The sequence below is a fragment of the Tasmannia lanceolata genome, unplaced genomic scaffold (assembly GCF_043159265.1).
Source record: "Tasmannia lanceolata isolate RefF3 unplaced genomic scaffold, GAP_Taslan_0.1 ptg000015l, whole genome shotgun sequence".
NCBI lineage: Eukaryota > Viridiplantae > Streptophyta > Magnoliopsida > Canellales > Winteraceae > Tasmannia > Tasmannia lanceolata.
This window is the reverse complement of record NW_027518692.1, coordinates 28484156-28507353: the sequence shown is the minus strand read 5'-3', so window position 1 is coordinate 28507353 and position 23198 is coordinate 28484156. Positions and strand designations below refer to the sequence as shown.

The 23198-nt window shown below is 38.4% G+C and overlaps 1 protein-coding gene across 2 annotated transcripts; it reads right to left on the bottom strand.

Moving 5' to 3' along the window:
* Nucleotides 1-925: 925 nt before the first annotated feature.
* LOC143846060 (Mitochondrial substrate carrier family protein) lies at nt 926-10945 on the bottom strand. 2 transcript variants are annotated; one of them, XM_077354470.1, is made up of 8 exons: nt 10538-10943; nt 10266-10442; nt 6751-6836; nt 6447-6654; nt 4117-4249; nt 2180-2364; nt 1901-2032; nt 926-1218 (listed from the first exon to the last, which is right to left on the bottom strand). In XM_077354470.1, the coding sequence occupies exons 3-8, from the start codon at nt 6804-6806 to the stop codon at nt 1120-1122; spliced, it is 813 nt and encodes a 270-aa protein (XP_077210585.1). In that variant the 5' UTR covers nt 6807-6836; nt 10266-10442; nt 10538-10943; the 3' UTR covers nt 926-1119. The 2 variants fall into 2 exon arrangements, with proteins under 2 accessions (XP_077210585.1, XP_077210584.1); XM_077354469.1 differs by having other exon boundaries at nt 10266-10945.
* Nucleotides 10946-23198: the final 12253 nt, after the last annotated feature.

Below are 23198 nucleotides of genomic sequence, written 5' to 3'. Positions count from 1 at the left end.
TCCTGGGACTTTTGTGGAACAAAAAACTTCCTGGAAGATTGGTAGGAAAAAAACTCCTTGGAAGTATCCCGGTAAAATAAAAATCCCGTGTTTGGTTGACCGGACTATGGTGGGAGAAAAAATCCCGGCAAAAAACTTCCTGCGAGATTTGTTTGGTTGCTTGAACTGTTGTGAAGAAAAAAATTCTTATTTTGGTTATTTTGGTTCCTAGGATTTCGTGCGGGATTATTTTGGTTCCTTGATATTTTTTTTCCAGCTTTGGGTTTCATACAGGGTTATTTTAGTTCGTGGGATTTTTTTGAGCCCACTATTTAACCAGCAACCAAACGTAGGTTTCCTGTAGAAATTCCACAAAAGTCCCAAGAACCAAAAAATTCTGATATCCAAACAGAGGCCATGATGTAAAATTTTAATGCCCAGAAAGATATCTACATCAATAAGATTTTTAATAGCCAAAGATGAATTAAAATGTATAAGATATTTAATAACTATAAACATTACCAAAGATCTATTTCCTATGAAAACCGCAACTTTTTTTCTTTTAGCAAGGAAAAACAAATCTACAATGATAAGTGAGATCAAACTCTCAGAACAAGATAATCTACCTATACCAACAGGAAATAACCATCCTCAAGAGACCTCAAAGAATTGGGTGGGAACAAAGCCTTCTAGAATTAAGCATCATGGCATGGTTGTTCTACCCAAATTGTATTGTAGTCATTACGATTCAGGAATAGTTTCCAACAGCAAGGCCCCTGTTTGTTTTGGATTTTGAGAACCGATTGTGAGTCAAAAAACTAAACACTTTTCGAGCCATAGAAAACCTGCTTTCCCCACTATTGCAATCTACAAAAACTAAACATTGCTACTAAAGTTTTGCAAAAATACACTATTATGGAAATGCTTATAAAGACTTCATATGCTCACTTGTAATGAGTTGACCGTCATAACATAAAGATTTGTAGTTACATATATCAGTTACTTTCTTTGAGAATTTCAGGGGATAAATGTTCATCACGATCACTGGCTCGCACAAGATCAACCAACCAGAGTCAATTAAGGCGTCTGGAGCCACACACTTTCGCCTTGTCACATTCAGCAGTAACGGCAAATCATGCTTTATGCACTTACAGATCGAGTATTCTCCCGAGGAGGCACCCGCAGCCAAGTTTTCATCATGTCGTACACAGTGAAACCAATGGCCACAGAAGGAACAATCTGTAAAGTTTAGAAGTTCATTAGCTTGGTCATACCTCTAGGTAGTAATAATGGTGGTGTAAGTGCCAAAAGTTATGGGAAAAATCATCTAAATTCTCTATTAGAAGCCTTCAAGAAATAAAGGGGCTGTTTGGATATGCGGATTTTAGCATCTTGAATTTCCTCAAAATCCTGGATGGGAGATGAGAGACGGAAACTGTTCGTCGTTTTGTGTCCCCTGTGTCCAGGTTTTAGAAATCTCGGGATGGGGAACAGATTTCTAAAACCTGGATTTCTTCAAATCCGGGATAATGGAGTGTAAAATCCAGAATTTTACACCGCTTTCAAGCTAAAACCTGGATTCTAAAATCCACATATCCAAACAGCCCCAAAGCATTATAAACTAGAAAAATGGGAGTTTGACTTCGTGTGTTTATTTCCATATAAGTAGAATGAACTATTTATGTGGAGATTTTAAGGAATTATATGGTGCTCAGCCAAAAAAATGGCTTTTTTGAAGGGGGGAAACAATTTCAATAGTGGAAGTTCCGAATAGTCCATTTGCAGGTAGTTAGAGAGAACAAGAATAGGGTGGGAATACCTTGAAAAGCAAAGGCAATTTGGTTACAATTTTGAAAAATTAGTCATATAGGTTGATTTCTGGAAAAAACAAAGTGGTTGTTAAGCAACACTTATTCATTACCTTCACATAGTTGATGCTCAGACCAGCAAATAACTGCTTCCATCCTTGAGTACGGACAATGGTAGTAAGCCCTTGCATTGTGCTCTTGAATCTCTGATCACCTTGTTGGACAGATGACTGCAAACTTTCAACCTGAAAAATAGGAATCCAACACCTCAAATAGTGAGAATCACATGCAAAAGTTGATACCCATTGCATTGGGATAATTCCTTCAACACCGTGATAAGAAGTTTTATAAGTATAAAAGTTAATACAAGGAACACCATTAGGTAATAATACCTGCATCTGTCGCCTGACCACATCTAAAGGGTATGTGAAAGTCTGCCCTAACAGACCCGCCAAAGCTCCACAAGAGAGACGTGTTAGGATAGATTTTTGGTGTTCTTCAGGGACATGGCGCTTGAGTTCCTCATATACGTAGAACTTTAGACCGGCATAAGGGAGTATCCCAATTAGTGTTGGACCTGACATAAGAAGAACTCTCTTACTACTGATCGTTGCAGACCAAGGTATTCTCTTTTTGAAATAGAAAGCATCTAACAGAGGAAGCCACTTAACTCATGTTAGCTCGAGTATATGAACAACATATCTATTAACTGAAACTAGTATTCTCGGGTAACTACTCACATTTTCAGATCATTGAAAAGCCCTTTTTATAGTATGCATTCTGTAAAAATCCTTCTATAGAACTCATATACTGAATCTTGGTTATGTGCTTATATGTATGCACCAAAAACAGGACCTACTGATTATTTAGAATCTTCACCTCGTACTTATGAATGGACAAAAGGGCGAGGATGATTCTTCGTGCACCAAGTATAAGTCAACCGGCCTACAGCTAATACATTCTTCTTTTAATTATTATTTTTGGAGAGGAATACAGGCCAACAAATCAAAGGAAATAACTGATAGAGATTTTATATGGTGGTGTAAGCCCTTATAGTCCCATATTTTTCAAAAAGTATTGTACGGACCACACTATAGAATGATCCAAACCGTCCATGTGATGTGTCGCAGAGTAAATAGGATGTGCCCAAAAAATCATTCTATAGGATGATCTCAGCCCTCCGATCTATAGAGGAACTGCATATTAAAGAAACATCTATAGATCGAAGGGCTAAGAGCCTAAGATTATCCTATGAAAATGAGTTTTGGGGCACAACCTATTTACGTTGTGTTCCATCACATGGACGGTTTGGATCATCCTACGATGTGGTGGTCCGTATAGTACTTTTTGAAAAATACAGGACTATAAGGGCTTACGCCATATAAAATCTCTTCTTTTAGACTACTTACTTTCCTGTTTAGCAGATATTTGGAAATGTTGGTTGATCTACAGGTTTGGGTATTGGTGACTAATGCCGAAAAATGATGAAGTTCATCCATCTTCCAAACCATCGAAATCCCATGGGCACATGCTCACCAAAATGGTGGATCCACCCCATCAGATTTACTGTGAATTATTTAAAATTATTCTTAGTTTGGATTCATTATTTTGCATCACATTTTTTGAAGGGGCGGGTCCCATCATTTTACACCCATGCATAGCATGGGCGTTATATACTAGTAGATATATATCCCACATTTGACATTCCAATCAAGGTCACCATCTGCTTCTCATAACTGAAGTCATATAAAAAACAATAAGTTCACTAATACTCTTGGTTCGTCAGTTCCCATTTCTTGTTGACAAGCTAAGACTGTTGGCCTTCATTAAATTGTCTGATAAAATCATTATATGAACACTCATAACTTTCTGTTTTTTAGAGTCCACTGGTGTTTTTCTGCCAGTATATGATTTGTTCTAACTTTGCCTAACAAACATTTTAATCATCTTAAAAGATTTAATAACTAATACGGTCTTTTGAGAGGTAATAACTAATACGGTCTTGACACTCAAAAATAACATTTTGATACCAGATTTTATTTTGATGTTCTCAAGATCAAACATAATTGTTCAGATTGTTCCCTTAATTTAAGGGCCTACAGTTCCCTGCTAAACATAGCGTCGATTTAAATCCAGTTTAATATTAAAATGATCATTTAAGCTATAAATGGTGATTTGACATCTTTCAGGTGAGGAAAGTGAGTGCAGAGGAGAAGAAATTGATAGCAGTTACTGAAACAAAATCGACAGTATTATCAATTAATGTATAGAAAGAATATGATTTACAACCATAATATCGGAGGCAAAGAATATGACAGAAATCACATACCTACTCCTCGATACAGAGCGCGTACTCCACCTTCTGTATAGACACTCCTAAAGACATCTTTTATACCATGGTAAGCAGGCTGGGCATGAATACAACTCGTACCAGTCCCAAATCTCCCTCTAGTACCTGTCAGCTACAGTCACAAGGAATAAAAAAGAACTTCAATACCAAGGCATATATACTGTCCAGATAGAGCAAGAAGCAAAGATCCACACAACAGAAGTTGTCACTGCCATTGTAGAATGGCTACAGGATTTAAGTCTTAGGCACATATCAGGTGTGCTTGAGACACGTAATATCCACCACAAAAATTAAACACGTGTTAGTACTAGTTGTGGTTTCTTTTCAATGCTAGGCACCATAAATATCTTCAACGTTTGGTTTCCTGTGGCATTTGCATTACTTTCAAAAACCCAAAATCGAATAACTACTAGCATCAAGAGGGTTTATAAGGTAGTTTAACAAAAAAAAAAGGCAGCCCAGTGCACGAGGTTCCCGCCATTGCGGGGTCTAGTGAGGGCTAGATGTACGCAGCCTTACCCCTGCTTTGCAGAGCGACACTATTATTCTTTGCCTCTGATATAAGCTAGTTTAACAAAAGAAAAAAAGAGAGAGAGACCTTGCTATATCTCATCAATTTGGATAGCTTGGCAAATAAAGTTCTGGTCGTTTTTTGAATGGTAAAGAGAGGGGTGCAACAAAAGAAAAATACTAGATTAAAGTTGCTCTCCGCATAGGTTGCTTTTGTATGAAATCACAGGCACCACAAACCAAGGAAGCAGGATTCTTCCCCGGGAGTGAGGAACCTCGATTCCCGGGTTCTCGGATCCGAAACAGGCATCTTCTCGAATCCCCAAAAACTGGGAATCCTGGTTCGGATTCGCCGGAAACTCGATTCCTACTTTTGGGAACCGCGGTTTAATGTTATGTGAAACACAATTTCCCGGCGATGCCCAACTCCCCAACGATTCCCGGACAGTTCCCCGGTGACTCCTCGGTGACCTCCGGGCGACTCTCCAGTGACTCTCCAATGACTTCACGAGTCCCTCTTCCGACCATCCCGGGAGCCTTCGATGCCCGCTTTCGATTCCCACAAACTATCAACAATCTAATCACAAATTGATCTCTTACCAAGAATTCATGTGAATGTAATGAATGCTCTTTAGAGACTTCCGATGAGTCCATCTGTTTCAGATACTGCATATAACTGGTAAAGTTAGGCCTAAAAAGCTGGATTTCAGTTCATTAGAGGAGAAGTGCCATATGGTTTGAAAGACAAATGCAAAGATTTGCTGCAATGAATGACTGTATTTTCATCATTCTGAACTATGGTTTATAGGGAAAAAAACACTTGCCCTAAAAAATGACAGATTCACCAGGCAGAGGATGATTTCTTCAGGGAAAAGACGTTAATCCCAGTACACAGGAAGCCTAGCAAATGATTGATGTTTTTGTTTCAAGTCATCAGGAATTTGGTCGGTCAGTGTTTAGGGGCAGCCAAAGCGCCATGGATCTAGTGATGTATTATCCATCACTAGATCACCCACATATCATGTATTATCGATCTTAGATGAAAACTGAGATCAGTTGAAGGGGTTCGGGTTTTGAATCATATGAATGTACTGTAAGAAGTTTACCAAAGTGGGGGATCTAGTGATGGAGACTCCAACCTCCAATCAGCTGAAGAGGAACTGAGGTTTTTGGGGATGTGCTTTGGGTTCCTACTCAAGGCAAGATTGTCTCAATCATTTGGGGTATACCTCAATGACACCAACTAGGTTGAGTGGCCTAGAGACATTCAGAGGTCCTTCGACAAGGTTGAACATCTGATAGGAAAGTCGTTTAAAATAAGGTAGGTCTCTTTTAAGTTTTAACACATGATGTGCATGAATGTTAGTTAGCTGCCCCTCTAGTGATTTGACCCTGTCAAAAGCTATGCCATTTAATAAGACAGTTGATGGAAAATCATTGCACTTCTCACCATATCCTTTGGATGGAGCTCTAATGACAACTCATTTAGGATTTTCAATGAATTGAAGGAGAAAAGTACGGTGCTATCTGATAGAGGAAAAAGTAGGGAAGGTCTTACTGGCAATGAGGTAGCATTAAATACTAAATACAATGTTGAAATCAAAACAAGACAGTAACTAACAGCTAACACTATGAAATCCAAATAAAAGCCAAACATGCATGATTTTAGCCTGAAACAATCTATAATACATAATTTGGTACATCATCAGTCAATTAATAGAACAATCGACACCTACAAAGTTTTGTTATTTATCAAAGAACATAGAGAAAAGACTGAAAATAAGATCGCAGCAAGCTACCTGATAAGCAAGTTTGGTTCGAGCCAAATCCAAGGGATAAGTACATAAAACTGCTGTTCCTCCAGCCGCAGAACCAGCTAATAGATCTACAAAAGGTCCTGTTCCCAAAGCAGAATAGTTATTCAAGATCCAACATCGATATTGCTCGTATGTCATGAAGTGCAATGCTGCATATGGAACAATCCGAAGAACACTAGCGCCATTTCCTCTGGTAGATAAAACAAAAGCACATTAAGTAATTGGTTGCAGGACAGAACATTTCTCAAAAGAAAATTTCTTAAAGTTAAACTAGTTTCAACCTTACTTGTAGAATCCTAGAACACCCTCATGCTCCATCAACTTCTTTAGGGATCGGAACATCCCAAGGGAACGAAATCCTTCAGGTCTTGTCTATATATGTTACGATATAAGAATTAGAAAGATCTAGCTTGTTATGAAAGACATGAGTGCGAAACATACGACAGTACAGAATAAAATAATTGAACAACAGAGTAAGTCAGCAAAACTTCACTAAGCAAAAGGCTGAAAAGCACTTTGACAACCTAATCACCAGAAAATTGCCAAATGTGTATGATATAACAAATATTTCATAAGCTTGAAAAATAGATAAAATAACACACTAGTTAACAAAATGACTAGCTAGATGCACACTTGAATATCTATTTAAAATGCCACAGGCCCATAACAACCAAGGGTTCTGATAATGGAAGTATTATTTGCAAGCTTAGCAGAGATGAAATTGAATGCAGAAAAAGATAAGGTAGATAAAAAGCATAAAAAAGGCACAAGAATCCCTTCGATGACTGGAAAACATGTACAAGTACATGTGAATCAAATTGGAAATTTGGAATAAAAAATCAAAATTATTATTATTATTAATTAATACGCATAAAATAGTGAAACTTCACTTGGAACTAGGGGGTTTAGTCGCGCAGGATTTTAAATCTTCTAGGGACTTCCCGGACTGTGGGTCATTCAAGGGTGATCCAGCAAATTGTGGGCACTGGGGATGCCCAAGACTCTTCAAGCATGGGCTTCAGTAGGGATTTTAGAGTGATCAGGGCTTTGAAGTCTTACGTTAGTGGTGAAGAAATGGGGGGAAGGTAAAGTCCTAAAAAAATTTACATTTTAATTTTTCACCTTTACCATAAGTTTGTAGGGCACCAATTGTGGGCCCGTATAAATAAATATTTTGAGCCCTGCTAAAATGGATTATACATAAAGTAATAGGAGAGTGTAAATCCTAAAAAGTTTTACATTCCAATTTTTACTATTATCCCAAGAAGTTTGTGGACTCAATTGTGTCCAAATAAACAAATGTTGTTGGCCTATCTACAGCGGGACAATAAATATTTGGCTTCATAGAAGGACCATATTTCCATGACACGAGTATTTAAGAAATGTTTTTCCTATATTAGAAATATTTTAGAATTGTTTTCATTTTTTCTCAATTTTCCATTACATAAGGATATTTTGGGAATTTTATATGAGATAAGGAAATTGTTTTTAGGAGTTTTTCCTTTTTAGAATTGTTTTGTCTTTTTTCTGTTTCTCTTATTTTCCAGGAGTTAAGGGTATTTTGGTTATTTTCTACGAGATAATGGCATTTTGGTCATTTTCCATGATATATGGATATTTCATGAAATATGGATATGCTAGTTCTAAGAAAGTATGGATATTTCATGATTTTTTTTCATTTTTTGAATTTAAAAAATATGCTAGTTCTATGCACCTTGGTGGAAAAAATGTAAAATTCTATAGAGGGTGGTCCTTCTAGCTACCATTTGGATACCGTGGAAGGAAAATAATGTCAAGGTGTTTAAGAGCATTGTAAAAAGGTCACAATTTGTCTTTACCAAGGTTAATAGCCTACATAACAACCCTCCCAAGTTTCAAATCCGTCTTGACTTATGATCTCCGGTATGGTTGGGGAGAAATTTGTAACAACAGTGAGCAGGTTGAGGGAGCCCCCCTCTAGCGTGTGGGAACTGCCGGAGTTGGGAAAGCTGAAGTTGAATTTCGATGGGTCAAGCATTGGCAACCATGGTCCAGCTGGAGTAAGAGGCCTCCTAAGAGATGATCAAGGGGTGACGTCGTTAACCTACTTAGGTCCATAGTTTTAAATTTGGACCGAAACCGAAATTACTTTGAATCGGATTTTTACATGATTTCCCCGAAATTTCGTTTTTCACTCTTATTTACGATATTTCTACCGAAATGTAAAAGATTTACACCGAAATGAAAAGATTTCCAATGAAATTACCGAAATTTTGTACTTTTCGGTGGAAATTTTAAGAAAACCGAAATTTTTGTTAAATTTTTACATGATTTCGGCCGAAATTTCCACCGAAATCGAAATATTTCGGTTTCAGTGGTGGCCGAAACCGACATTTAAAACCTTGCTTAGGTCCTCTAGGGATGGTGGATTCGAACAGAGCAGACATTAGAACGGTGCTCCTTGGGCTGAGGCTTATAGATAGAAGCTCATTTGATCGCCTAATAGTAGAGGGAGACTCCTTTAACGTCATTAGATGGCTGAATGGGACTATTTTACATCCCTGGTGCGCATTGGACCGGGTAGCAGGATCGTCTATTTCCTATCAGCATATTAGAAAACCACAAACTCTGAGGCTAACAGGCTAGCCAAAGCCGGGTTGCCAAGGATAGGCCAGAGATATTTGACTTCCTCCCCCTTTGACGCTTTTTCTTGTTCTTGTTGTATCTTGTTTTCTTCCTTAATGTATTGACTAGCTCCGTCGGCGGGGTATTTTTCCCCTCATTTAATAATACTCATCATCTCAAAAAAAAAAGGGAAGTTTATGTCACGTTTAGGTTGGTCCCACCTTGTTTCGAATCAATCATCCACCTAGTGGCATGCACAGTTCATATCTTGGGTCACTATTGAGAAGAAAAATGTTGGCCAAATGATTTGAACTATTGGATCAAGAACCCAAAGCCCATTTGATTGGATGGTTAGGATCTACTTGATCAATGGGATTTTTGTAACAGCCAAACATCGTTATACTAAAAAAGAGAACAATTGATTATTGGATGTAAATTTGCTGAACGTAATTCTGTTGTCAGGACTCAGGAGCACTCACATAATGCATTCCGTTTCCTAATTCCAGAATGGGAATCAAGAGTATGGTTGCCGAAGGCAGCCTTAATTTCCAAACCTTCTTCAACTTGTGTGTTTAAGATACTCTTTGATTCGTGGTGATTTGAGTCCGAGATTCCATCCCTCGGTTTATTCGGCAGTATGTTTATTTGTAATTGGCAGGTCAGCCATTTTCACTAATGCAAAACTTAATTAATTGAATGAATGAACAAATAAAAACTAATTAAATGGTGATACTTAATCAAATGAATGAACAAATAAAAACTAAGGGCATGTTTGGCAACCAGAGATGGGGCTGGAAAAAAAAGGGAAAAAATCCCTCCTTAAATACTTTTTCCCTTTTTTTTCAGTCCTCCTCTCACACTAGATTAACCAGGATTCCATTAATTTTTTCCATGTTTGCCAAACATAACTAAAACAACGCAATAAATTCCATAAAACAAAATTAATGCAAATCCTAGGCTCTGATACCAAATTGGTGCAAATTTGCGGGTGATTCCAGAGAACTGAATCCAGATATGTTTGTTAATGTAATTTAAGATTACTTTAATTTCAGCTATCATGATATCATGTTTGAGTGCTGATCCAATATAACCACAATGGAAACTATTCAAAATAGAAAGTATCTAAAAGTAGCTAGTGATCAAAGATGAATTACATAAAATATGGATATAGAAACAAAGAGAGAGGATTGAACAGACCTGCAAGAGTATCTTAATCCGCTCCAACGGCGCAATCGCGGTCTTCGCAAATGCTCCGGCAGCACCTCCAGCGATCAGCTCCTTAACATAAACAGGCAGACAATCCACAAAATAAACCCTACGATTAGCCGAAGACCCATCGACGAATTCCGCTACATTGGTGGTCAGGGTCGACCCCTGAGAAGAATCCATCTCAAACCCTATTCACTCTACAAAAATAAAATCTTTTACTAGAGATCAAAAACCAGAAAACCCTGAGAAACCCTGATTACCCGGCCTGCAATTTAGCAAATTCCTTATCCCATCTATCTCTTGGTAGACAAAAAGAGAAGCCTTTCTGTTGAAAAGGCAGGGGCAAGGACATGTAAAGGATCATAAGTCGATTAGAATTCGATTGAGAGATCAGAAACCCTTTAAGAGAAGGATAATTCCCATGGATCTAAAACGATTTGGCCAATACCCATTTGAAATTAAGATGAGAAAATTGAGAAATTGATAGAGAGAGAGAGAGAGAGAGATGGGAGAAATCGGATTAGGGTTCGTAGGGTATGTAGAGAGGAACCCCTTTTTGTCTTTCTCCCCAAGTCAGTCTTCTCTTCCAGACCCTTTAAAAGAGGAAAATTTTTTTAGGAGAGAAACGGGTGAGTTACGGATGTTTCCATGTTTGAAACGAAACCTTTGAATCCTTCAAACAATTGACAATCAGTACTACAACGGATTATTTAAGTTTGGGGTTCGCCCTAATCTCATGTGGGCCTCACCATGGATCAATGTACAAACTAGTATTCTGGCCCCATGCAATGCATGGCTGTAAAGTGATTGGCCCCACACCATCAAAACATGAGGTGTAAAATGGTGGGGCCCACCCTAATTAGGTTTGGATAGAGATGGTGGACCCCACCTCATCAATAACATTAGGGGTAAAATGGTGGGCCCCTATGCATAGGTTTGGGTAGAGATAGTAACCCCCACCCACCAAAAGCTAAGGTGTTAAATGCAAGGCCCCATCCCATAAAAACAAGAGGTGTAAAACGCTGGGCCCATCCCATGAGATCTAAAATCGTAGGCCTCACCTTATGCACGGGTTTGGGTGGAAATGGTGGGCCCACTCCATCAAAACATGAGGTGTAAAATGGGGGCGAATCACGTTAAATCACGTTAAAATGGGGGCGAATGGTCACATCATTAAGTGCAACCGAATTCAGTTTCTCAACCGACTTTAAAAATGACGGTGGATCTATTCAAGGGCCCTTCTCCGGCCTTGCATAAAGAGGGCCCTTGCATCTATCATTCCTCATATTATAGATGGGAAATAAATCCATTCAGTTATCAAATTGGCGAGAGATCAAATTTTCAAGGCCATCCTGTCCGTCTGATTTTTTTGACCTTGGCCCTTCACCCAAAGTATTCATTTGTTGGGCCCAACATAAATAGGAAATAGGTCGTGCCCCGAAAATCATCTCCATGGTTGATCCTAGAGGGATGAACCATTATAGAAATCTCTACAAACCAGAGGGTTAGGATCATCACGTGGAGTTGATTTTTGAGGGCATGATCTATTTACATTGGGCCCAACAAATGACTGATTTGGATCATCAAATGGAGTAGGCCCCATTATATTTATTCACAAATACGTTCAACCATACATGCAGACCCCATATAAAAGCTTTGCTAATCCAAGTTTTGGTTCTGCTCCAATCTCCACCGCACGATTATGGATCATCTAAGGAAAAAAGAAGAAATGCTTCACATTCATTTGTCAAATGTCTCTAGATCAAATGGTTAGGATCTTCTTATTCGGTTGATTTTTGGATATTGATCCCTGACCCCTCATTAGGGCCCACTAGACTCACAAGAGCCCTTGCAAAAAAACAGGGAAAGGGCGCCCTGATTGGTCAAAAACTGCTTTATGGCAGTTATGACTGTGATTTTCTGCACGTCCTAAGTTGGTTTTGACCAATGAGGGCGCCCTTTCCCTTATTTTTTGCAGGGCTCTTGTGAGTCTAGCATTCCTCCTTATATCAAATGGTTAGGATCTTCTTATTCGGTTGATTTTTGGATCTTGATCCCTGACCACTCATTAGGGCCAACTAAATAGATTTGATCTACATGGAGAGGAGGAATGCAAGAAGTTGGAGAGATGCACCTTAAACCAAGGGGCATACCTCAAAATGCCTATATTTTTGGATTGAAACCCCCTTAATCACCATAGAAAATAGAGTGGGGAGAGAAATATGGGTAGATTTTATGGGTGAGAGATATATATGTGGAGATTTCTTAGGAGAGAGATATGAGAAAAGTTTAAGAGAGAAATGAAGGCCAACACAAAAAAATAACAATAAAAGCTACTTATATAGGGTTGAACATGTTTGGAGAAGGGAAATGATATATTCACCCTCTTGTCTTCCCCATGCCACCCATGCTAGTGTGTAAAAAGAGTAGTCATAAACATACTTAGCAACACTCCGTTTTAAACGGCATTTTTTTTTTCTTTTGAGAAAAAACTCGTTTTATTGGTTTGCTGTTTAATAATCCATTTAAAACTTTTACAGTAATTTTGAGGAAAATATTTTAAACAAGCTTAAAATGAGTTTTAAACGCATTTTTTGGCGAACTTTCCAACTTTACCCCCACTATATTTTGGACAAAATTTTAAACGCATTTTTAATTGTATTTCTATTTTATCTGCATTTTTTGAACTAATACCTCAGTAAACTCAAAATTTTCCCGTCTCAGTTTTTTGCCAAATCACGTTTTGATAACTATGGTCATAAATAGTTAAATACACAAGAGGGGCTTGTTCTTGAAGTAATGCGGGGGAATATATCACTTTGATAATCAGGCGAACTCAACTTGTTTTATATTGTTTAACTAGCTGTCGGAATTACAATTCCCGAAGTATTTCCAGCAGACAAACAGAGAAGTGTAAAACAAAGTGAATCTCTGCATTATCAAAACATGGCAGGATATTAGTGTTGGAGCAAGCGGTTGAAAACAATGGATCTACTAATGAAAAACAGTGCAAAAATATAAAATTATACTGACTTGAATGGAGAATGGATTAATAACGGTCTTGATTGCAATACTACCGTACGTCCTTAAAAGCCCACCTTAAAGTGTTATTCGGCCCAACTCCAGTGCAAGGATCACACAACCGAACCACCTCCAGGAACCACAGGAGCAGGAGAATAGATTGTTGTAATGCACCACTCAACAATCCTATAAGGCAAGCTCTCTATTGAATACTTTCTATTTTTTTTTAGAGGCTCTAGAGTAGTTTCCTTTCTTGGTTTCTCTGGATGCTAGAATGAGGGCTCTATTTATAGAGTTCAAGTAGCAACCCAAAGGACACCCATTAAAGGTGACCATTAATGGATTCATGTATTTATAGGTGAGTCTTCTAAGAGTCATACATGAATCCTTAATCATAAAGGTCATGCATGAATCTCTAGATGACTCTCCATAAATTCCAAGTCCTTAAGAGACATGCATGAATCTCCACATTCATTGAAACTTCTAACATTTAATGTTTCAATAAATATAGAGCCATACATGAATCCTAATTCAAAGAATCGTGCATGAATCTCTATATACAATGTTCATCATTATTAGATACATGTTCAAAATTTAATAGAAGATTTGAAACTCATTTAATGGAACAAAATCCAACAATTAGTAGCTAAAATTTATAAGTAGCTAGAGAAAGTCGATAGTGTATGGTAATTCTCTCAACAGTGGGAAGGGGCTTCCCTTTATATAATAATATATTAGCGAAAAGGGTAAGCCACAACATGCCCAAAAAAGAGATTTGGAGTCGAAAACATGGAAGGTTGGTGTGTTTAAGTTTAAGAGAGAAGGGGAGATAGAGGCATTATAGATAAATACATTGGCAAGTGCAGTTAGAGAGAGAAATAATAAATATTTAATATTTAAAAGTTTTTATATATAAGATTTGAAGAACTGATATAAATCACAACTTAGGAATTTATTTTTTATTTACAACCTAAAAAGTAGGACGGCGAACTTATTTATATAACATATCTATATTGGGATTTGCTAGCTTCCATTGCAAAAGGCATTTCGCAGATCCTCTGTTGCATGTGAGAGTAGCCACCTCGTGAATGAAGACAATATCTGCTGAAAAGTGAGCCTGTGTGGCTGTTCTCACATGGAACAGACATCCCTGAAATGCCTTTTGCGATGGACTCTAGCAAGTTTGATCTATATATTTCAACATTTGCTACTCATCTTCGCACTACCATGTTTTGATAGCAAGACAAACCCACCTTTTCTTTTTATAATCGAACCAATGGTCAAAGGCTGTAAAAATTCCCAAAAAGCTCTCAACAGCCATTTAAAAAGGAAAAAGCAAGGTGGGTTCATCTTGTTATCAAAACATATATGATAATGCGAAGATCAGTAGCACTTCATCTCAGGTGGCTGTTCTCTTCTGAAAAAACTAGCCACAATATGGCTTTCAGCCAGTAGCCAAATTTCACAGAAAGCCATTTCGCCGCTCCCTTCATCTCAGTTGGTTGTTCTCCCTTGAAGAAGTGAGCTGGGAAAAGGCTTTCTACGAAATTGCCTAGCAAATCCCTTATATATATATATATATATATATATATATATATATATATATATATATATGTGTGTGTGTGTGTGTGTAAGGTGCATTAGCTTCCTTTTGTCAACCTAGAGACAGCTAAATTTGATAGTGAAAGAACAATCACTATCAAGAAAGAGGTAAACTTGTCTTACCTCCACCATCATGGTGCATCCTTTAACCCTTGTCTGTGATTTTTGAGATATTTCTAGTAAGGAGATATTTAGGTTTCATGTATCTCAAATGAATGGCTTATATCACAAGCATGTGCCGCATGTACTAAATTTTACTCCATGGAAACCATAATAAGAAAAAGAAAAGTAGGAAAAGATATCGGGGCTCCCATATTTTATAATAAGACTAGTCTTTATTTATAGGTGGTCATATTTCTCGAACAAACTTAGTTGTCAATTAGAAGAAAAAAAGAGCACCATTATATAAAGGGACTTGCTAGGGGCAATTTCTCAGAAGCCATTTCAGGGCTCATTTTATCAGGAGAGAACGACCACCTAAGATGAATTAAATGAATAAGACAAAACCCACTACGAAGGTGACCATCCTCACTGCCGCAAAATGGCTTTTTGCGAAATTGGCTAGCAAGTCCTTTAGATTGAAAAGTAGCGCAAATATCATTTTCCGAAAGCTACCACTATAGGATCACTTCTACATAAGTTCGAGCCCGTCAATCCATGGGAATGTTGATGGAAGTTCTTAATGTCTTGAGCACATAAGAACTTTCATCTGAGCTCATATATGATGTCAAAATGATGGTGACCTTTTCCAAACTGATCCGAAAATTTGAAACAATGAAATTGAATAATGATCTTTTTCAAACCAATCGGACAATTTGAAACAATGAAATTGAATATGAATCATGTTGGGAAAGTTGCCTTATTTCCCAAGTAACTTGAGTTGTGGTGGGAAGGTAAGAAACGAAAATAGAAAGTTGCTCCAGGAAAGCCTAGACATAAAGGTTCTCCCAAATACATGAGAGGGTGGCGGCAAGATTATTGGGGTGTGTTCGGCTACCTTAAGGGGAAGGAAAGGAAAGAGAGAAAAAAAGATGAGAGAGAGAGTGGAGAAATAGGGTTTTTTCTTTGGGTTTCTTCTCAGGTTCCTCTCAGGTTTTCTCCTCGGGTTTATCTCTTGGGTCGTTTCTTTGGGTTTTCTCCTGTGCTACTCTCGGTGTACGGACTTGAGTGAGAAAGCAAAGAAAGGGTTTTGGGTTTAATCCATTGTAATTTTTGTATATTGTTTTCTCGTAGTGGAAGATTATATTCTCGCACATGGATGTAGGCATTGTGCTGAACCACATAAACCTCAGTGTTCATCTTGTGGCTTGTGTTTTCTTCTTTACTTTTCCGTTAATTTGTGCACAATCAAATCGGATTTGCCCGACAGATTTTCTCAACAAGTTGTATCAAAGCTCAGGTTGGAGCTATCGTCGAGGCCGACTGGAGTGATCGTGGGTGTTGTGGCTGGATCGCAACTAGAGCAATATTTGGGAGTAGAAAGATTCTCTTTCGAGGTGAAGTGCTACACCAAAAAATGTGGTGTAATCTAAGATGGCGATAAAATCGAGATCTACCCGATTCAACATCGACAAGTTTGACGGAAAGAGCGATTCCACCTTACGTCAAATTAGGGTGAAGGACATCCTAATTCAATAGGGCCTAGTTAAGACGTTGAAAGGAAATGATGGGAAGCTAGAGAAGATGACAGATGTCGAGTGGGAGGACATTGAATCGAAAGCGGTTAGCACGATTCGGCTATGTCTTGCAGATATTGTTATGTTTGATGTCATGGAAGAAGAAGAAGAGGCACCTAAGTTATGGGAGAATTTGGAAAAGCTTTACATGTCAAAAAAGCTTGGCCAACTGATTGTATCTGAAGCGGTAATTGTGCGGGCTGAAGACGCAGGAAGGCTTCAATCTTCTAGAGCACATTATAGTGTTCAACGGGCTTGTGGATCATCTCCACAAGATTGATAAAAGTCGAAGGAAGAAGATAAAGCCCTATTTCTTCTTCACTTCTTGATTAATATGACAACCTTGTGACAACTTTATTGTTTAGTAAGGATATAGTAAAGTTAGACGAAGTTATAGTGTCGCTCTTATTGAATGAGATGTAGAAGAAACATTTACTTGATGGGAGTCAAGAGCATGACCTAATTGTTCATGGTGGGAATCAAAGAAGAAGGTAGTCTGATGGGGATCAGGACAAGGAAGATCAAGATCCAGGATCAGCGGAAAGGGGTGCATTGTTACCGTTGCAAGGAACATGCCCACATCAAGCTAGATTGTCTAAGGCGAGCTGACCATGCAGACAATAGTGCTACGAATACTGTGGTGGCAATAACGGATGGGCAGAGCAAAGAGGTTGGAGACGTTCTCACAGTCTCCACGGGTAATGGTACTTCTCCTCATGATGAGTAGATTTTATATTGATGGTGCTCTATTCATGTATGCTCCAAGAGTGAATATTTTGATACGTTTCACAAGACAAGGGCGGGTTTAGTGTCCTCGGGTGACGGGTCTACATGTGATGTCATGGGAGTTGGGATAGTGAAGATCAAAATTTTAGATAGAGTGGTTCATACTTTGGGTGGTGTGGCGTATGTCCCAAATATGCAAAGGAATCTACTATCCATTGGCTGATTACACTCCAGAAGTTGCAGGTATTCAGCTACAGGTGGAGCCATAAAAAATCACATACGGCTGTATGGTTCTGATGAAAAGAGAGATGTGTGGTAGATTATATCGTCTGGTCGGGGACACAGTGACTAGTGTTTCAAAGATCCCGATGGCTAGTTAGAAGCATTGTAATGACGTTTGTACGCTTATCATCTCTTTCGCAGTTAGTGCAGAGATAGGTTGTCAGGTTACAGACGATGATGAGGAGTTGAACGTACCTACGTTGGGGATGATGGATAGAGATCCCTCTCCAAGGTTGACTAGGTGAGTCAACAGGTAGGTAGCTGTACATGTGCATTGGCCGTGTTTATTGAATCGGTAAGAGTCAGAACCAGGATGATTAGAGGGTGTGTGGCTGCCTAGATGACACTTCAAAAGGCCAATGGAGGTTTGTGGGACATCAACAGAAAACCTTCAGGTAGCTTGGAAGGTGGAGATTGTTGGGAAAGTTGCCTTATTTCCCACGCCACTTGCATTGTGGTGGGAAGGTAAGCAACGAAAATAGAAAGATGCTCAACCTAGACATAAAAGGCTCTCCTACACACGATAGGGTAGTGGGAAGAGGCTTGGGGTGTGTTCAGCTATCTCAAGGAGAGAGAGAGAGAGAGAGAGAGAGAGAGAGAGAGAGGGTGTTTCTTCTTTGGGTTTATCTCTTGGGTTTTCTCTTTAGATGAATTCATTCTGATTTACAGAATGAGAATTGCGAGAATGGTTAAAGAACACACCCTAAGGGGAGGGTGCCCAAGCCCTTATAAGCCCACCCACATCTCTTTACTTTTCTGACGCAGAAGCAGGATGGACAATCTTGCCCTCCATCCAAGAGCAACACAGAACTATGAGATCTTCCCCGAGAGATTTTTTCCGTCATCGAGGGTATACCCCGGGGTTATCGAAATCTTCTCCAAGGGTTTTTTTCCATCCTGAAGGGCACATAAAACTTACCACACCCCGACTTTTATCACTTGTTGGGACCCGAGTAGAACTCATCCTTAAAAGCTAGCTGTAAAGGGGAGGGTTCCCAAGCCCTTAAAAGCCCATCCCCTTCGCTTTTCTTTTCCTATATATAGGATCTTCGCTTTTGCATGGAACCCCAACAAACTCACCCTCTCAAAGTCTCTCCGTCCCCCACCTTATTTTTTACAACCGGCCCCACAAATGTTACATTAAATATGTTCTCATGGTTGCCAAACATGCCCTTACTAAAGTGCACATAAAGAAAAAATACCATCGTATTAGCCCTCTTTCGTTGTGAATGAATGAATAGATTGGTGCACACGAACATAATAAATGTGCTTATATCATTGCCAAGAAAAAATATCCTTGCATTGGCCCTGTTTCGTCGTGAATGCATTGATAGATCGGTCCACACAAACATAAATGTTTAAAAACATTGAACATACTTAACAAGCTGAAATGGTGACAAAAATAATGAAAATATCCTTATTTTACAGTTGAATTTTTGAACAAATGTCACCTTCACTACAACTTTCCCAGGCTACTGGATGCAACTAATGCCCTTCAGAGTCTCTTTGCCCGACCAACACGGCATTAAGAAGTCTTTGTCGACCAAAAATGAACATATCAATCAATCTATATCCTATGTTAGATTTTTGGATTCATTTTGACTATAAGGGCTTACACCATATCAAATCTCCATTTTTCATTACTTTACTATCAAAACCACTTTTGACACTGGTCGCTGTCCCCGGAGACTACCGGCTAATACAGATAAGGAAATGATATATTCACCTAATTTTATTACTTGGGACAGCCCTCTCTAGGTAGAAGAGCAAACATAAGTACACTAAAGTGGGCTATCCCAAGTAAGAAAAGGGGGGGAATATATCACTCCCATAGAGATATTTTAGTCACTTTGTAGGTTAAATTCAGCCCGACGATTATGTTCCCAAATTCCTAGCAACACTTTCGTTTTAAAAATGACACTACTTATGAAAGAGATTTGCTAGGAAAACGGGAATCCGTTTTGGGAAAAAAAAACTGCTATCCCACTTCCACTAAAAGACAAAGGAAGGGTTCAAATTCCCATAAATGCAATAAATACATTCTATAAAGGCCAAATCAATGGTCATGTCTCTATCCGTTTTTATTTTCCAAAGGGAATCCCGTTTTCAAAGTGTTTTCCTTTATGAAACGATATGAAGAACAGACATGTAAAGGCTGTCCTGATCAATCCTCTTAAAATTGTCATGCTTACTATTTACTAAAGTATGAATATGTTGGCCATCTTATACAAATGTGAGGGTATTTTTGTCCAAGACATATTGCCATTAATGCATTTCAGGTTGGCTGGCTTCTTAGGGAGGCTGTTAGGAAGCTATGGACACAGAGTGCGTCTTCCTAGCAAGGTTGTTCCAATCCGCACAAAGCTATAATTAATTTAAGGGAGGTGACTTCCCCCCGGGATTATGTGCCCCCTTTAACTTGAATTGTGGGCAGACTGTAATGCTTTTTGACATCAAATCACGCCAAAAGCAGGGTGCATAATCCTAAGGGAGCGAACAAATCATCGCCCTAAATTAAAAGAGTGCTTATTAAAATGAGGAGTGTCGTAATAAAAACAAGGGAGTGATTATCATTTTTCAATTATAAATAGGATTCTTCTAGAAATTGGTTGACTAAATCAAAATAAAAAGATAATCTTGAAGATACTGTGCAAATTTTATTCTAAAATACATACTACATGCTTAGGTGATCTTTCTACATCAATAAAATTTCTCAACTAGTAAGCAGGAATATACTTCTAAACCATTTTATTTTATTTTATTTTTTGTTGAGTAAGATGTGATCTAACCCTTAATTTCCCAATTCCAACAAGTGGACTTTAATTTAGAAATTTTTGTGAAATCGAGATTCGTCAACGAACATGCATTGTATCGTTCTCTTAATAAAGTATTTTTATTGAATTTTAACAAAATCATATCCCTATTTTTCAAAGATGTTGCGCACGAGCCAAATTTATACATGAAAAAAAATTCCAAAATAAATTTATTTTTTAATCCTTCAGCCATACACATGCAACATGTCATTCATATTTACCTTCATGAGATTAAATTTAGGGTTATGACCCTACGGGCAAACTATACACCAAAGCTCAATGTATAGATGATATTTACATCCAGCTCTCATTCATGGTTGATGGTCTAAAACCCTGCTCCGTTTGGTTGCCGGAATTTTTTTTATTCTTAGGACTTTTGTGGAATTTCCGCAGGAAACCCACGTTTGGTTGGTGGGCCCAAAATAATCCCAGGAACCAAAATAACCCCGCAAGAAACCCCAAGAAGGAAAAAAAAAAGTACTCCCAGGAACCAAAAATAAGCTTGCAAAAGATTTTTTTTTTTTTCTTCCCAACAGTTCAAGCAACCAAACAAAGCATTTTTTTTTTTTCCCACCATAGTCCGGTCAACCAAACATGGGATTTTTATTTTACCGGGATACTTCCAGGGAGTTTTTTTTCCCACCAATCTCCCAGGAAGTTTTTTGTTCCACAAAATTCCCAAGAACCAAAAAAATTCTGGCAACCAAACGGTATAGCCGCCTCTAGCATGAGTCATATCTAGAAAATCACAAAGATCTGGACGAGGAGTGGGTTATTTGGAGACCTTTGCTCATGACTTCTGATTATTTTTCAAAAGCAAAAGCTATATATTGAACAATGATCAATACAACTATGTCCAAATAATTAAGTTATGGTTTCGGCCAACTTAATGGATTGCCTTGATTGAAGAGACATGTGATAATAGAAGTGGGTCCCATCGCTCCCCCCAATTAGAGTAAGCAAACTCCATTAATGGGTTTGTTCTCCAGTGTTATCCTTGGATAGGTTTGCTATCTTCCACTCATGTTACTTTGACGACGAGGACAGTCTCAATGAATAGCATTTACTGTACAAGTAGGGTACCCAATCTCAGGAACAACTCATCCTAGAATTTCTATTCTAATGGAAAACAACACTAGGAAAATGATAAATTTGCCCGTTATTTACCAAGGACACCCGTTATAACTAAGAAAAATAGTCATAAAAATAGTAGAGGGTGGCCATGATTAAAACAAGGGGTGCATAATTTGTAACCGGAGTCTCCATTTGGGAAATGCTATTATTGCTTCCCAATTATAGTGCATTGGTAGCTCAGTGTATCTGCCATGCATGTGTTACTAGTGCTTGGTTATCACATCATTGATTTGGTGGGCCACCATGTTTATGAGATCCAGCAGAGAAATTGTAATTTTGTGATTATAAAGCCTAGCGATGTCAGAAAATGAAACCAGATATTCTGAGGGGTCTTAAGAGTCTAAGCTTAAATGAATTGAATAAAGCCTAGTAATGTCAATGAAACCAGATAGTCTGATGGACCTAAAGGGTCTGAACTTAAATGAATTGAATAGGACTTGGCATAGTGAGGCATAGTGACTAGATCCATTAAATCTAATTCAAAATCATATCCTAAGGTCTGAAATCGTGGGAGATCTAGATGCAGCCATATGATCTATCGAGCGTCCTAGAACTGATTGAAGGCTTTAAATTTACAAAGGAAATAATATTTATGAAGGGAATTTTTTCATATCAAATTTCAAATCAAAACAAATCTCTCTCTCTCTCTCTCTCTCTCTCTCTCTCTCTCTCTCTCTCTCTCTCTGCCCCTTTGCCCTAAATAATATAATATGGCATTAATTTTACCGTAGAGATTAGATGCTTGTATGCCGTTCAGATTAATTCTTTTGTTTACACGCATTATATTATTTGTTTAAATTTTTTTACTTCTCAAGGATTGTTAGGGGTAAAATCGGTACCTCCTTTGGATGGTTGACACGTTGGCGCCACCCTCGGATAAGAAACCAAACCTATCGATGAAAGATATATCCAGACGGATCCTCTCATCCCTATAAATTAGTAACGTCTCCAACTGAGGAAATCGGCCCGTCGAGAGTTCTACTAGAGTAGGGAAACTTTCGCAAAAGGCGGCCAGCTCGAGATAGGAATCCTCTCATGAAGGGAAACTTGGTATTTATCTCCAAGAAAACCGCCTAATGAGGAAAGACTCCTAAAAGGGTAAGTTTCCTACTTCATTGTGGACTCCTCCTTCATAAGAGGACCCACGCTCAATGGCACATCATCTGGTAACACTCGTCCTCTATCTCTGGCTTTTTCATTCCTCTCTAGTGTGCTGATTTCTGACTTGATTGTCGGAGTGGTTTCCCGAAACGACAACACTGACCCCTAAAGTTTTTTCTGTGAGCGTAGGTCTATTCTCGATTGGAGCTCTACCACCCTAGGTTGTGCAGCTAGATTTCAGCATCATCATGCATCACGGATAAATAACTGATTGTACATACCAAATTATGTGTTTACATTGAAAGTCGATATATAGAACAATTCTAAAATTTAAAAAATGTTTGTGATGAAATGTAAGCAGGACCTCGGACACTCCGATGGACGATCTGAGCCAGGACACTCTGATGGATGATCTGAACTGAAATGGATCCTGACCCAGACATTGAAAGTAGGATCCGACAAACTATAAATAGGATCCAATAAAAATGTGAATGGATCTTGACTCAGACATTGGTTGAACTGATCTGAAAGTTGATATCCCCTGCTTAAGCTGGTAAAACCCACCT